The sequence below is a fragment of the Glycine max genome, chromosome 11, assembly GCF_000004515.6.
Source record: "Glycine max cultivar Williams 82 chromosome 11, Glycine_max_v4.0, whole genome shotgun sequence".
Taxonomy (NCBI): domain Eukaryota; kingdom Viridiplantae; phylum Streptophyta; class Magnoliopsida; order Fabales; family Fabaceae; genus Glycine; species Glycine max.
Genome location: NC_038247.2, coordinates 96057 through 111030, shown reverse-complemented (window position 1 = coordinate 111030; position 14974 = coordinate 96057). Strand labels below are relative to the sequence as shown.

General features: G+C 32.7%; 3 protein-coding genes across 5 annotated transcripts; 2 read left to right on the top strand and 1 right to left on the bottom strand.

The window, feature by feature from the left end:
* Positions 1-791: 791 nt before the first annotated feature.
* On the bottom strand, positions 792-2472 carry LOC100797069 (protein SOB FIVE-LIKE 5). 2 transcript variants are annotated; one of them, XM_003538585.5, is made up of 4 exons: positions 1687-2469; positions 1482-1565; positions 1329-1402; positions 792-1250 (listed from the first exon to the last, which is right to left on the bottom strand). In XM_003538585.5, the coding sequence occupies exons 1-4, from the start codon at positions 2047-2049 to the stop codon at positions 1217-1219; spliced, it is 555 nt and encodes a 184-aa protein (XP_003538633.2). In that variant the 5' UTR covers positions 2050-2469; the 3' UTR covers positions 792-1216. The 2 variants fall into 2 exon arrangements, with proteins under 2 accessions (XP_003538633.2, XP_040862438.1); XM_041006504.1 differs by lacking the exon at positions 792-1250 and having other exon boundaries at positions 1325-1402; positions 1687-2472.
* A 3920-nt stretch (positions 2473-6392) lies between these two features.
* Positions 6393-7440, top strand: LOC106795152 (uncharacterized). The gene is made up of 3 exons (NM_001364688.1): positions 6393-6601; positions 6683-6890; positions 7089-7440. Exons 1-3 carry the CDS (start codon positions 6544-6546, stop codon positions 7132-7134), a joined length of 312 nt encoding a protein of 103 aa, NP_001351617.1. The 5' UTR covers positions 6393-6543; the 3' UTR covers positions 7135-7440.
* Positions 7441-10470: 3030 nt separating this feature from the next.
* LOC100816973 (DNA polymerase kappa) lies at positions 10471-14766 on the top strand. 2 transcript variants are annotated; one of them, XM_003538124.4, is made up of 14 exons: positions 10471-10609; positions 10689-10861; positions 10940-11113; positions 11204-11327; positions 11414-11514; positions 11603-11689; positions 11885-11980; positions 12141-12261; positions 12573-12701; positions 13010-13101; positions 13397-13508; positions 13659-13939; positions 14044-14360; positions 14504-14766. In XM_003538124.4, exons 1-14 carry the CDS (start codon positions 10489-10491, stop codon positions 14610-14612), a joined length of 2037 nt encoding a protein of 678 aa, XP_003538172.2. In that variant the 5' UTR covers positions 10471-10488; the 3' UTR covers positions 14613-14766. The 2 variants fall into 2 exon arrangements, with proteins under 2 accessions (XP_003538172.2, XP_014619196.1); XM_014763710.2 differs by having other exon boundaries at positions 13596-13939.
* The last annotated feature ends 208 nt before the right edge of the window (positions 14767-14974 follow it).

Here is a 14974-nt window from a genome sequence, read left to right as displayed (position 1 = left end):
ATACTAAACAAAATGGGGCATGTTCCTCTGGGTCTGGAAGATCTCAGGAAGGATCTCCTGAGCTTAGAAAACATTTTAAGAGATGCATATATATGAAAGTCTAGACTCTTCCAAAAGTGTATGAAGGTCTTGTATCTGTAGATGATTATGTATTACAGATAATCTTAATTTATATTCACAGATACTAACGTAAAGATTCAAATGTAGATTAAAGACATCCTGCCTACTCAACTAGGATGACATGGCCTTCATCAGAATTAGTGGGTAGTACTACATTTTTGTCTCGCTTGACTAAAAAAATGGATTTTTATGATTAAAAAAAGCGGGAAAAAACCGTACAATTGGTTTACTAAAAGCATAATTAATTTCGTTCAACACAAACGCCATATATTTATATTCCTCTCATAGCTATACGCTTTTCTTGTGTTATTAGTTTGTTAATTTCGGGGCTAATTTTGAGATGTGACTGCCTAAGTTTTTACGATATAGGAGCGTATCACTGTCATCTTCCAGAGTATTACTTAGGATACACTTGTGCGCGCGTAGCTGAGATCTAAACTACACAGAAAGATTGAGGAACATGTTGTCAGCCCCAAGATTGCACTTAGTAAGGAAATTTTGCATTTCCAAAGCACTGAAAGCAGGAACCTCTGCTCCCCCTGAATTTTGAATATGAACACAAGAACAAGATGCACTCTACCAGGCATCAGCAACTATACAATAGCTCTTGATGCGTAAAAGTTGTTCTCATTTCATTTCATTAGAGCGTTAGTATTTTATACCCGGAAGAGAAAAACAAAGGCTTGGTCATTATACTTTTGGAGAATATGCGGTTGAAGAATTAAATATTTGTTTGGCAAAAGTTGCTTTGGTGATATAAATTGAGCATGGGGCTTGCTTCATCAAACAAAAACAAGGATTGAGCATGCTTACACTGAACCTGCCTAACTTATCTATCTTGTGTGCACTATTCATTGACAAGAAAATTAAATTATGAAAGAAAAAAGAAGAAAAAAAAAGTTTATTTCTAAATTTTCCTTCCTTTCAGTTTGTTTCTCACTGCATTGACAGCTAAAAGATATGACAATAGAAAACAAAGGATCAGAATCCCTTTCGAGATCAGATTCCTTCCACACCATCTTCATCGATCTTCAGTATCTTCCACTGCAACAAGTTGTATAGCTGCGGTAGCCATCCGTAGAAATAGAACTTATCTTTATATCATTCCCATCTCTTTCTCTCCGTACCATCTGTTAAGCACGAAATGCAATTGAATGGTCACATATGATAAAATACTTTACCAGTGTACAGAAGAAACATTTGCTTACTTGTTGTTACGAACTCCATTTTCTGATTGAGATTGCTGTAAAAACTCAAAGTGGTCTTGCAATGAGGATCTCTCCTGCAAGAATATGATTATTTTCATATATGACTTTGAATAAAATGTAGCCTTCAAAGAAAGAAGCAAACCAATGAAGCACCTCATAATAAGTAGCAGAGAAGCCTTGTGAGTAATCTAGCATGCTCTCTGCGGAAGTTTGTTGTTTGGTCACAGTGAAATTGTTCTGAAAAATTGTCAAGAGCCAAATGAGTATCATCTATATATCGCATAACAAGAACTACAAGTGGTGATTTTTTTAGCACTAGAAAAAGGAGATAGGGCAATGCAAGGAAGGTGAAAGTCACCATGGAGAAGTCAAAGACCGGAGAGCTAGCAGTATCATCAAGCAAAGAAGGCAAGTGTTGGTTTTCCTTAACTTTCTGCCTCTTTTTACTTTTCTTGCCAAGTTTTGCCGCCTTAGATGCAGAATAAAAGCTCCCATTATCTTGTGCATCTGGCAAGTGTAAGTGTGGAGGCCCAGAAGAAGCATCAGAAACCATGGACAAGTCCTCTTCCTCAGCCTCCTCCAGCTTTTTGGTCTGTTTGTCTTTGAACAACTGCGAAGTTGTATGTGAAGAGGCATTGTGGTTCAGCTGGAAAGAGTGCTCCAGGTATAGAGTCCAGCCAGACTCACACCCACTACTGCATTGTGAAGCCAATGCATTCATCTCCTTTGCTTCTCAAAGGAATGAAATCTAAAATGGGTTGGTTATTCACACTACTTATTCTGGTTTTACTTTGAAGGAGTGTCCAATTTATGATGAAGAGGGAGTAATGGTAAAAAGAGAGAGTTCAACTTGGATGAAACACTCACATACTACTATACTAGGTATTATTAACTGCGTGGCAACGTGGCTATCTAGTTTTGGTTTCGGGTGAACACCAGCCAAGTTGGATAAAGTGTTGGAGAAAACCAAGAGAATCGGACTCCAATCCTAGACTAGTTTTGTCCTGACTCTCTTCCTTCCCATATGTGCAAAGTGCCAGTTGGGGTGCATGTAAATGTAAAGAGAGAGAAAGAAATCCACAACAACACAACACCCTTCACATGCTAGACAGCGATGCACTGTGTACCCTCTTAACAAAACCGGCTACACGTCCATTTCCCCTTCCACACTGTATGGACACCTATCCCTTGAGCAGTAATGCCTCTCTCTCTCTCTCTCTCTGTCTGCACGCTTTATATGTCCCAATTTGAGAGAAGATTACTACTAATGTCTACTAAGATACATGATTAGCAAAGGGTGCATGGTGTTTGTAGTTGACAACAATATTAATTAAAGTGGTCCATATAGCTTAAGCTTAAAAATGGGTTTGATTTAGTAATCTGGTTTAGTGTTCAAATGAAGAAAGGAAATATATATGCTGTTCTGGACATAAACAACACACATTAATTATTTAGCATCCTTGTGCCCCATTTTCCTTTTCCGTGCCCATCATGTGTGGCGATTAAAGAATGACTCAACGGAAACATAACCCTCTTTTATAGTTTGTATAGTACTAGTAATATTTATTTAGATTGCTGCAGAGCAAAATGTGCTGGTTGTTTTTTTATGTCAGTCTCATTCTCAAAATAAAAACATAACCACCACCACCACCACCCTTTTTTTCTCTCTGTGTGTGAAGAGATTCTATTGCTATGCATGCAAAGAGAGAAAAAAAAATGGCTTTGGCAGAACTACGACAATGGAGACTGTAAAAAATTTTTGGGGCAAAGTGTGGTTGACTGGGGATTTTATGAATCCACATGCAATCTCATTCACTCTACTAGGATTCACAGAAGCATGTGGGCACGTTTGCATAATATTCATATGCGGGCTTCCACATATTCAAAACACATGTCTCCACGTGCACACGCACTTTTATCTAAAGCCCTCTTGTAAAGTTTAATTTAAAATTGTCATTTATAAAATTCTTTTTTGCAACATACTATACGGTCATTAAGGATAAATCCAGGACATTTTGTTTTTTAAAAATAAAAATAAAACTGATTAAATTTATTTAAAAGTTTTTTTTAATGTTATGGTGATTAGAGTAGTTCAATATCTCATTAAAATTTCGAATACTTTGATTTTTATATATTGTGATTTTGTAAATAAAAATATTATATTAAGTGAGATTTTTAAAGTAATTTTTATAAAAATAAATAAACTTATAATACATATTAATATGTGATTGAATGATAATATAAAAAAAAAATATTGTGGATGGATTTAAGTTAAGAGTTTCATAGGTGAGGGTCCGGTGAGGATGGAGTTGAGGAGGAATGAGATGGCAGCGGGGAGGATTTGAAGGTGAGGTAGGAGGTGCATCATGGTGGAGTTGTATTCGTTGTCACAGTCTAGTTTTTTGTTGTTTACGTACTCGTGTTTCCAAGGTTAGAGAAGGTGGGGTTTGAAAATTTGTGTCAGTTTTATTTGTAATTTGTGGGCTTTTTTAATCTCCATAAATTTTAAGGATAGTAATCAACTAACAAGGAAAATAACACATGAACATGAGAATGACACATACGTATGGATATCAATAAGTCTAATCTCAAACCAAAAAAATTGTAGATTTTAATTTTGCAAAAAGACGAAAAATAGATTTTAAAAAAAACTTATTCACTAATTTTTAAGAGAGAAAAAACATATTTTAACATAATATTAAAAATATGTAATTACTATTCTGATTAGTACGTATTTTAATATTTACTTGAGCAGTAATGAAACTATATAAGTTAGTCTCTTATTTATGAACTATCGAAATTTATTACATTAGCAACTTCAAGTTAGATTGTTTAAGAAAAAATATGATTTTACCTTTAAAATATTTATTGAGAAGTGACTTGGCAATAAAGGAATATCATTTGATGCAATATGAGCCATGAACATGATTCTAATCTTAAAAGGTGTTGTGCACGTGTAGATGGTCAAATTAGAGTAGTCCTAACTCCTAAGGCGTACTTAGCGAAGAACATTTTCTTTAAACCATTTTATAAAGAAAAAAAGAAATAAAGAAGAGGGAAAAGACAGAAGTCTACGTCTCGTCCTGAAAGTGAAATAAATACATCCAAAATTTGTAGGAGAAGAACAGAAAGTGAAAGAGTTATCATGCTATTGACTTAATTTTATATAATGCGTTAGTTTCACCATTTATCATTTTAATTTATAATAATAATAAGAAGAAGAAGAAATACATTACTCTTCATTTTAATTTTCATATGTAAAAAAAAAAATGTAGGGGAGCTTTGAAGGACTGCAGCAAAGCTTAGCACTGTAGTTAAATCAACAGGGTAAGAGTTTTAAAAGCCATGTGCAGTTTTCTTGGATCAGACCGCAAAAAAATGTATCTTAAGGGGTGGTTAACATCAAACTTGTCCTTGTGGAAGTTTCCCAATTGAATTGAGGGCATAATAATAATAATAATAATAATTGGAATTTTCTCTTTTCTATCTATGGGGAGCATAATATATGTCTAAAGGCGGGCAGGCACCCAGATCAAATCCAGCTCACATGGGCCATCATTTTGACGGTGGCATATGGGGCTTCTTAACAGCTTCAAGCCCATCGCTATTTTGACCTTCCAATGAGTCAACATCCATTAGCTGTTCACATATTCTCTTAGTATTATACAAAAAATGAATTTAATTATCTCTCATAAAATAATTTAATTACTTGTTTGCTTTGGTATCCATTGCTCAAATGTACAAAACTTCCTTTTTTTCCTTCTTAAGGTAGGAGTAACAGTTTGAAAGGACAAGTTTTTTTTTTTTAAATTACTCATTTGATCCCTATAATTTTACAATTTTTAGAAGTACATACATTTTAAAACAATGACAATCACTTACATTTTAATCCTTCCTTTTATCAAGATCACTGCACCTTATATCATCTCCTCAAATGGACATCTCGAAAATAATATATTTACCATGAAATTCATATAATAAATTATTTGGGCTGACCCGTCAACTTACTCAATTTTGACACCCCGACTAATCACTAATGTTGGCATGACCTTTCGACATTGTTTTATTTGAGCATTTGTATTTGATTCTAAGTAGAGAGGAAAGAGGTATATCATAAAAACAAAAGAGTTATTTTCATATTTGCATCCAATAATGTCAAGAATCACATCGAAATGTGTAATTCATGCACATGGCTAAGCTAACAGTGTCATGGTGACAATCTATAAAACACTATTCGGCGTATGAAATATGAATCCATTGAATGATTATTGTGCTTCGATTGCATCAGCTAGCCGAATTGCTTCCATTTCTTTTCATGCTGCAATACCATGTTCTAACGATGGTCTAATTATTGTTCATATATAAAAGTATAGCACTATAACGAACCTATGTTTGGTGTAATGAAAATATAATAAGAAGCAATGTACTGCTCTTTTAATTAAAATTTTAATAATGATTTTGACTGAAAAAACAAATATTTAATTACATAGTAGTATTTTCAAAATACTAAATGCATCTATTTTTTGACATGAAACAAAAATGAAGTATTGAACTATTGAAAACAATAGATATGCAAAGTAAAATAGAGTAGTTAATTTGTTAAAAGAACTGAAGCCTTGAAGATTTGCATAAACTTGAATGACAATGTACAAGAAAATTAATACAAAGTGCAAGTAAATATTTTGGAAAAATTAATAAACTTTTTGCAATTAACAGTATAGAATATTCTTCAATTTCATCGATAATGAATCTTGATTAGAAAATCTGACGGGTAGCTTTTAGTGGATCGCTCTTATCAATTATATCTATTTTCATCAATAAGATTCGAATAGAAAATATTATTTAATTTCAAATGACTTTAAAGGTAAATAATCTATAATTATTGATTATCTTAAAAAATCATGTTAATTTTTAAAAAATAAACAAAAAGATTATTTCTCTTCTCATTTCATACCAATTTGAAGAAACTTTATTTTACAAAGAAATCTCTACATTGTTAATTAAAAGTTTAATATTTCTATTATATTTTGTGGGGGGTAAGAACTAAAAAGAGAATCCAATTAAAAAATAATAAAATTAGTTATGAAGTGAGTTTGGAAGGTAGTATTTTGATTGGAGGTGTAAGGATGCATGAGGTGCCCCAATACCATCCATCTTATTCTCTTCAAAGCAAACAAACAAATAAATATTCCTATTTCCAAAACTCCATTTCGCAATGAGTTATTACAACCAGCAGCAACAACCGCCGCCAGTCGGAGTTCCACCGCCGCAAGGTTCCTTTTCGCTCTCCGTGCATCTTGCTTTATATATTAATTGAATCTGAGTCTCAATTTTTAATTTCTTTTCTTCGATAGGTTATAAGCCGGAGGGGTACGGAAAGGAAGGCTATCCACCGCCAGGATACCCGCCGCCGGGATACCCACCGCCGGGATATCTGCCGCAACAAGGCTATCCTCCGCCGCCCTACCCGGCGCAGGGGTATCCTCCGCCCTACGCTCCTCAATACGCTCAGCCTCCGCCCCGTCAACAAAATTCAACCGGCCCTGGTTGTTTGGAAGGCTGGTGCGTCTCTCTCTCTCTAATTTGGATCGCCGAGTCAGATCCGATCCAACTAGATTCATTATTTGTTTGTTTAAAATGCCGTATTGTATGAGTAATAATTGTGACGCTAGTTGATAAAAATGTTTATATTGAAATAGAAAAAAAAATCATATTTTATTACTTGCGTGCGTTCTTATTCATATGTTTGAATTGGTGCAGTTTGGCTGCCCTCTGCTGCTGCTGTCTTTTGGATGCGTGCTTCTGAGATGAGATGACAAATTCAAAACTGTTTGTTTTAGCATTGGACTCAATGAAATTTGTTTCCACTTCTCTCTCCCTCTCTCTTTCCTTTGCTTTTCCTGTTTCTTAATTTGATGCTGCTCCTCCATTACACTTGGACTTGGTTATCAAATCACATCATGAACAATGAGAGGATTCGCTTGGCTAGGGAGTCGTAACAATACACAATTCTCACAAGTTGCCTGGTATATGAAGAGAAACATGTTTTGTTAATAAAAAAACATTGTTTTGTTTTCTTTTTTTTTTATCCAAGTGCCATGTATGATACTCATCAAACATATCGTTATTCTTTCCTGTTGGTTATAACTTGATCGGGTATCAAACTATCAATTGAGGAATGGACCTGAATAAAATCTCAATAAAGCTTAGGATTAAAGACAAAAGTATAATGTTATAAATTATTTCATCTCACACCTTCAATTTTGAAGAGGAGAAAATAATTAATACAAAATGTATTTTACAAACTTTTAGTCTAAAAAAAAATAATGCAATTGACCCCTCATGATGTATATCCCTCATTCTATATTATATATAATAAATAATGCAAAATTGTTAGGATTCATATCTTCAAGATAAAAATTTTATGGTGTATTTGTAGAATATTATGTTGGCTCTTTATCACTAATTACAACCAATTCATTGAAGTAGTGAATATGGCATATTTTAATTTTTATATTTCTATATTTTTAGGTATTTTTTATTTTCTAAAGTTTTTTTATATTTGATATTGTCGTTATTAAGCATTATATGATATAGATATATAAATTATTTATATTTATTTTTCTATTGTCATATCAATTCTGACAGTATTAATCCATCATTAATAATAATAAAATATCAAAGTTGTTAAGGAAATAATTTAATCATTAGGATGTGTTTTTTGAATGAAGATTATATCCATAAAAAATTCTATATATATATATATATACACCGAAAAAGGTTACAATATAACCAAATGTAAAAATCTTTATTTGTCATGAAATATATTAAAACTAATTAAATATATTTTAGACATTTTCAATAATCATAATTTGCAGTAATCGAATTTCCAAAAAACAATAATGATTCTCCGATATCTTCTAAGGAACTGAAAAGTATAGATACTGTGGGATCGCAATTTTTATCTTATTCCACACTCAATGTATACTCAATGATAAAGTCAATCTCATTATTAAAAAAAATCAGTAACTAGTATTTAATTGTATAACTAATAAATATCTCCTTCTAATAAATGATTAAGATCAAATTTAAATAAAACATCCCAACCCAATCATTTATACTTAATTGTATAACTAATATTGAATATTCTTGCCTCGTAGATTAATTGTATAACTAATATCAAATGAGAATGTCATTTTAAATTTTTATGCAAAAATGAGAAAAATAAATATTAATAATTAAATTTTATTATGAATCACATAGCTTGTTATCAAGAAATTTTAATTAACTATTAATTTGACCATTTATATATAATTGTAACATGTAAGGTTGAAATTTACTATATTTTCATTCTCATGTAAGAATAGCTTATAAGCTAAAATGTGTTAACATGGGTTGCCTGCTTGATATGGTTTTTAGGTCAAGGAGTCTGTGATTTTGGAGGTTACAATTTCTGGTGTTTCTGAAATCCTTAATGACGTTATTCATGGGGCAGAACTTTTAAGGAGTGCTCTTGGCAGCTCCTTACCCACCAGTTGGTCGCTTGAGGCAGATATTAGTTATATTGGATACAATGTGGGCAGTGACACAGGGCATCAGGAATGCAGTGATGAGAAGAGGGATACTGTTTCTGCTGAGGCGGGTTAATGATGTAAAATTGGAAAGGAGAGCTCAATGGAATTTGACAATTTGTTTTCTTGAGGGAGAAAATGAAATCATATATTTTAGGAAAAATGTAAATTATATTAAACCCAAAAATGATATAATAATAAATGAGGCATATCCCGCAAGAAAATAAAAAATCTCTTTAATACAAGAAGACCTATATCAAGATGTTAAAACAAATGCACATGTGCGCGCTTGTTTATACATAAGAAACTTAATTTTGCTAATAATCTTATTACAGAAAATTGATAATCTTCAAAAATCAGTTTGTTCCTAAACAGCCAGAATTTTCCTTATATATTGATTACATGTACGTTGAGCTGCTTTATAAATTATAACCCTCATCGCTGCTTAAGTTTAATGGTTTGCATCCGCACTTCTTGCCTAGCCTAAGAGTTCTTTTGTCATTATTTGGTTAACTTGTGGTTTCTCTCATTGTATATTCATTCTATTTACGTAAATCTGTAATATTTTTAAGATTTTTTTTTTTGTGGCAATGATCTTTTTAAAATTGTAATTTATTAACTAACGAATCGTATGTTGAGTTTAACCTGGTTTTTGGGGAATATTTAAAATTATATAATAGAAAATTAATAAAATATTATTAGAATATTTATAGAACACAAGATTTTGAAAAAAGATATGCAAAGTTTTACTATCCATTTTCAATTATAATTTAGCATAAATTTAAACAACATTTTGGGTCAGGTTGTTTAAACCTTAAAAAGTGATTATGAAAAAAATTATCTTTTAAAAAATATTTTTAGGAAGTCAATAGTAGTTATCTCTTTAAAAAATTAGACAAATAAAAAAAACATAAAATTACTTATTTTATTAAAAACGTTTTTTTTTTAAAAAAACTTAAACAAATAGGCTCATTATAGGTAGGTACATGCCCAAGGGAGGCAAGGGTGAGCCTGGTTCCCTTCAAAATTTTAAAATTATAGAATTAAATTAAATATTTTATATTGGTGCCTTTTATCGTTTGGGAGAAACTGAGTTTAGAAAAAACGTGATATGGTAATGTACATAAATATACAAGTTATTCTAAGAGTAATTTTTGGTAAAATATTTCTTTGTAAGAATTCATTGTACATATTAAATATTATGAATCCAACCTTTAAATTTAAAATTCTAGTTGAGTAAATCAAACTGACAATTTTTATTTTATAAATTGAAAAATTATTTAATACGCCATTAAATAAATTTAATTTAACAAATAAATATTTATAAAATATAAGTAAATGTTTACTATAAGATTGCAGAATTACAAATGTTTGATCTATATAAAAATATTCAACAATCGAATTAATAAAATTTAATATATACAAATATTTTAACTTAGTATTTCAAATTTCAATTCTCCGTGACGTGAATATAAAAATGTCATCGAGATTTTATGAAATAGGTTGAATAGGATGAGAATTATTATAAAAAAAAAAAAATTAGATATGAGTTTAATTTTTCAATCAATTAAAGAATTACGCTGAAAATAATGATTGTAAAGGGGGCGCGGGTTTTAGACGGGAGTGCGAATGCGATGATGAAGGGAAAGGGAACCGAAGACGATCGTCCATGGCAATCTTACCACACTGTTTACACAACCGCCAAAGCAGGTCTTTCTCTTTCTTAATTATCTTTTTCGCTTCGGTTTCTGTGAATTGAATGAATAAAAATTTCTATTCTGTTCTTTAGGAATGGAATTGGTTGACAAGGAGAAAGTTCAAAGGGTAGTTTATGAAATGAGCAAAGGATCCAAATATTTTCAAAACGAGGAACGCAAGGAAGCTTTTATTAAGCAGAAAATTGATAACCTGCGAATTCAGTGTGCAAACCTCACACAAGAAGACTTGGCCCATTATCAAAAGGTTTCTCTTTTTACCGCCAAATTCCCATTTTCATACTACACTAAAGTAGAGAATGTAAAAAACTTTTCCTCATGACAGGTTGCTGATAGAAGAATTGTTGAGCTGGAAGCTTCGCGTGACCTTTCAAGGATTTGGTTACATGTAGATATGGATGCTTTCTATGCTGCAGTTGAGACTTTAAGTAACCCTACATTAAAGGGCAAGCCAATGGCTGTTGGGAGCATGTCCATGTTATCCACTGCCAACTATGAGGTTCACTATGACCTTGACATTGTTTCTGTATTATCTGGTCTTAATGTACTGAATCATGGAATTCCTGATCCTCATTTGGTCTTTACATAGGCCCGGAAATTTGGGGTTCGAGCTGCCATGCCTGGCTTCATTGCACGTAAGCTATGTCCAGAATTAATCTTTGTCCCAACAGATTTCAAAAAGTATACTTACTACAGTGATTTGACCAGAAAAGGTATTCTTGCTGTTTGTGATTGATTTTGTATTGCAACTTTTCCTTTAATTACTGATGTTAGCTTAATATAAACTTATTATTGTTAGTTTTTGGGAGGTATGATCCCAATTTCATTGCTGGTAGCCTGGATGAAGCATACCTTGATATAACTGAAGTTTGCAGAGAAAGGAATGTCAAAAGTGAAGAAGTAAGTTGGCGCGTGCTTTGGATTAATTTTACAACGAAAGACCTTTAATGTATTAGATTTCTTGATTTTGTAAATTTGGAATACGTAGATTGCCCAAGAACTCAGAGCTGGGGTTTATGAAGAGACTGGTCTCACATGCAGTGCTGGAGTGGCACCAAATCGCTTACTTGCTAAGGTTCTGGGTTCTATCTCCCAAACATTTTCCCCATAGCTATGTTATCAGCCCGTTTGTTGAAGGAGAAGCTTTAAAGCACCTTATCATTTTACATTTAAGATACTAACCCCTTTAGTAGAGATGAAATGATTGTTTCATCTTCCTGGGAAATTTCATGCTATGGCTTTATAATATTGACATTTTACTCTCATATAGGTTTGTTCAGACATAAACAAGCCAAATGGACAGTATGTTTTGCCAAATGACCGTATGGCTGTTATGACCTTTGTATCCTCCCTTCCTATCAGAAAGGTGTGCTTGAGTTTATTGTATACTGATTTCATCAATTATTGGGGTTTCCTGATTCCAAATTATTGGTTTTCTCCTAGATGTGGGCTGCATGACTGTTTTATATGCATTTGTCCTTAAAAGAGGCGCTTTTGTGATTAATAATGATGAATGATACTAACAGATTGGGGGCATTGGTAAGGTCACTGAACATATTTTGAAGGGAGTTTTTGGAATTAACACATGTGAGCAGATGCTGGAGAAGAGTAGCTACATTTGTGCATTTTTCTCTCAGTCAACAGCAGGTTAGCCATCTGTTCTGGTGTTGCTGCTTTCTTTATTAATGCGAAAAACTAATATGCAAGTTAAATTTACTGCCCTGTAGATTTCCTACGTTTACATGGCAATTCTGCTGAACTTTGTACAAGTTTTTTATTTTTTATTTTTATTGTTTTAACATCTATTTTGAAAATTCTATCTTCTTCTTTGTACAGCTACTATTTGTTAAGTTTGTAATTTAGGTTTTCTGACCATAATTTGTGTTTTGATCATATGTTCCGTACCAAATTAATTATGGATTTCCTTTAATATGTGACTTTTTGTCAATTTGCTGCAGATTTTTTTTGCTCTGTAGGTTTAGGTCTTGGGCAGACAGATTCTCCCCAAGTAAGATTTCGGAAAAGTATTAGTAGTGAAAGAACATTTTCTGCCACCAAGGATGAAGTGCTGTTGCATAAAAAATTGGGTATCTGTCTTGTCTATTATATTATTGTTTATCTTTCAAGGATATTTCTTGGATTTCATATTTTCAATGTAGTCATCATAAGCTCTAGTCAATTACTTGGGATTTCTAGTACCGGCCTCTTTATTGAAACTCAAATATCTGGGATTCAATTGGTTTGGATTGCAGCCTTAAATTCATTGCACTTGTGTGGCTTTTTGAAAAGTTTAGCAGTTGAATATGACATGCTGAGTTTCTGAATTAGATAAGACTTTCGGTATATTTACCCATCAGTCATCAGCATATGAACCATGCAAAGCTTGTGTTTGCAGAGGAGCTTGCTGAAATGCTATCAGCTGACATGCAAAAAGAGGGTCTGTCTGGGCGAACATTGACTCTTAAACTAAAAACTGCTTCTTTTGAGGTATTACTAGTTATTGATGACTTGACACTGTTTTCTCTTAATATTTTCCTAATACTGGTCGAGAACAGTTTAGTTGGTTTGTCACCTCTGAATATAAAACTTGATTGAAGAAAAAAAAAATGATTTATTTAACTAAAGTCACCTGTTGTTGTTGAAGAGCAATGTACTTGACCACAAGGATATTATGATTTGTTGATTTTTGTTCAAGTTTCTTTAGTGATGTTTTATTGTCTCCCTACAATTTACTGTCCGACTATACTTTTCTTGCAAGTGCTAATAAATGCACAACCTATAGGTTCGAACTAGAGCTGTGACATTACAGAAGTACATCAGCTCAAGTGAGGATATTTTGAAGCATGCTAAAAAGTTGCTACAAGCTGAACTTCCTATTTCAGTAAGATTGATAGGTATGTGTTTCTGTTAGGTTTATTATTCTTGACATTTATCAAGACGGTGCTCAAGGCCTAGATAAGGTGCTTATTGTTTACAGATAGACTATGAGAGTTCTCATCTGTGCCTTATCTGTGCCAGCATAACAAATATTTTTATTCTGTTAGGCCTTCGAGTATCACAGTTCAATGGAGACAAGTGTAGTGCTAAGTCTGATCCTACACAGAAGACCATTACCAATTTCATTACTTCGGGAGATGTCAATAGAAATTGTAGTTCTTTTCCAGATGTTGCAGATCATGACTTTGTCAGTAATGCAGAAACTGATATGTCCATTGACAGTAGGCAGACAGGTCAACTTGATTGGAGAGATCCTTTTGACGGTAATTATTTGTCAGATGTAGACTACCAAAGCTGCACTGTCCAGAAAAGTGATGGTGTAGAGGAGGTCTCTCTCTCCCCACTTGTTTTGCCATATATAACTGGATTTAGAAATTGATTGAGGAGCATTTTCCTGTTGCTTCTATTTATGCTTTCTGCTGTATTTACCAGGTGCAAACATCTAGTAATGATGCTACAAGTTCTCACTACAGTGGACTTACAGAAGTACTGGGATCAACTTCTTACCTGGGGCAGGTTGAAGGCATAAATGTGAAGAATGGATCTAATCTCCTGGAGGATGAGAGACTTGATTCTTGCTGTCAGGAGAAGACAATGTTGTGGCTGAATGACTACAAATGTTCACTTTGTGGAATAGAACTGCCTCCAAGTTTTGTTGAGGAAAGATTGGAGCACTCTGATTTTCATCTTGCCGAAAAGCTTCAAAAGGAAGAATCTAGTATCCACCAAAAATCTGTTCCGAGTCAAAGGTACAATATTTATCGTGTACAATTTACTTTACCTTTTACAATTCCAACATAGGAATTGACAGAGTGCTAGTGTCAGTAGTGTGTCTTGTCATTTTTCCTTAAGGAGTTCTTTAACGTAATCTGATTAATACATGCTCATTCAGTAAGGGTCAGAAGGATGGAGTCACTAGACAAAGCAAATCCAAGAAGCAAAAGTTGTCGCAGAAAGAAGGCAGTTATACACCCATTGATTATTTTTTTGTTAAAAAGTAATCAAAGCTGTCAATTTATTATAATGTACAGAATAACTCAATTTGTTAGTTATTGTATAATATGCATGTTATTTTTCCTTGTAACATGTATAAAATAATAAATTCATTTACTTGTAATTTAAGTTGTAAAATGAAACCTTGTAATTTAGGTTGTATTTAATATTTTCATTCACGTGACATGTCCCGTAAGTAATAATATTATTCGTACAATAGTTTATACAATTGCAATATTATTTTGGGTGTCTTTCTCTTCACAATATTATTATATCTCAATTTTCTTAGTTATACAAATTGTACAAATAACATTTATCTAAATTATACACTATCTCCAAGTTGAATTGAAGAGACTGGTTAAAAATTTCC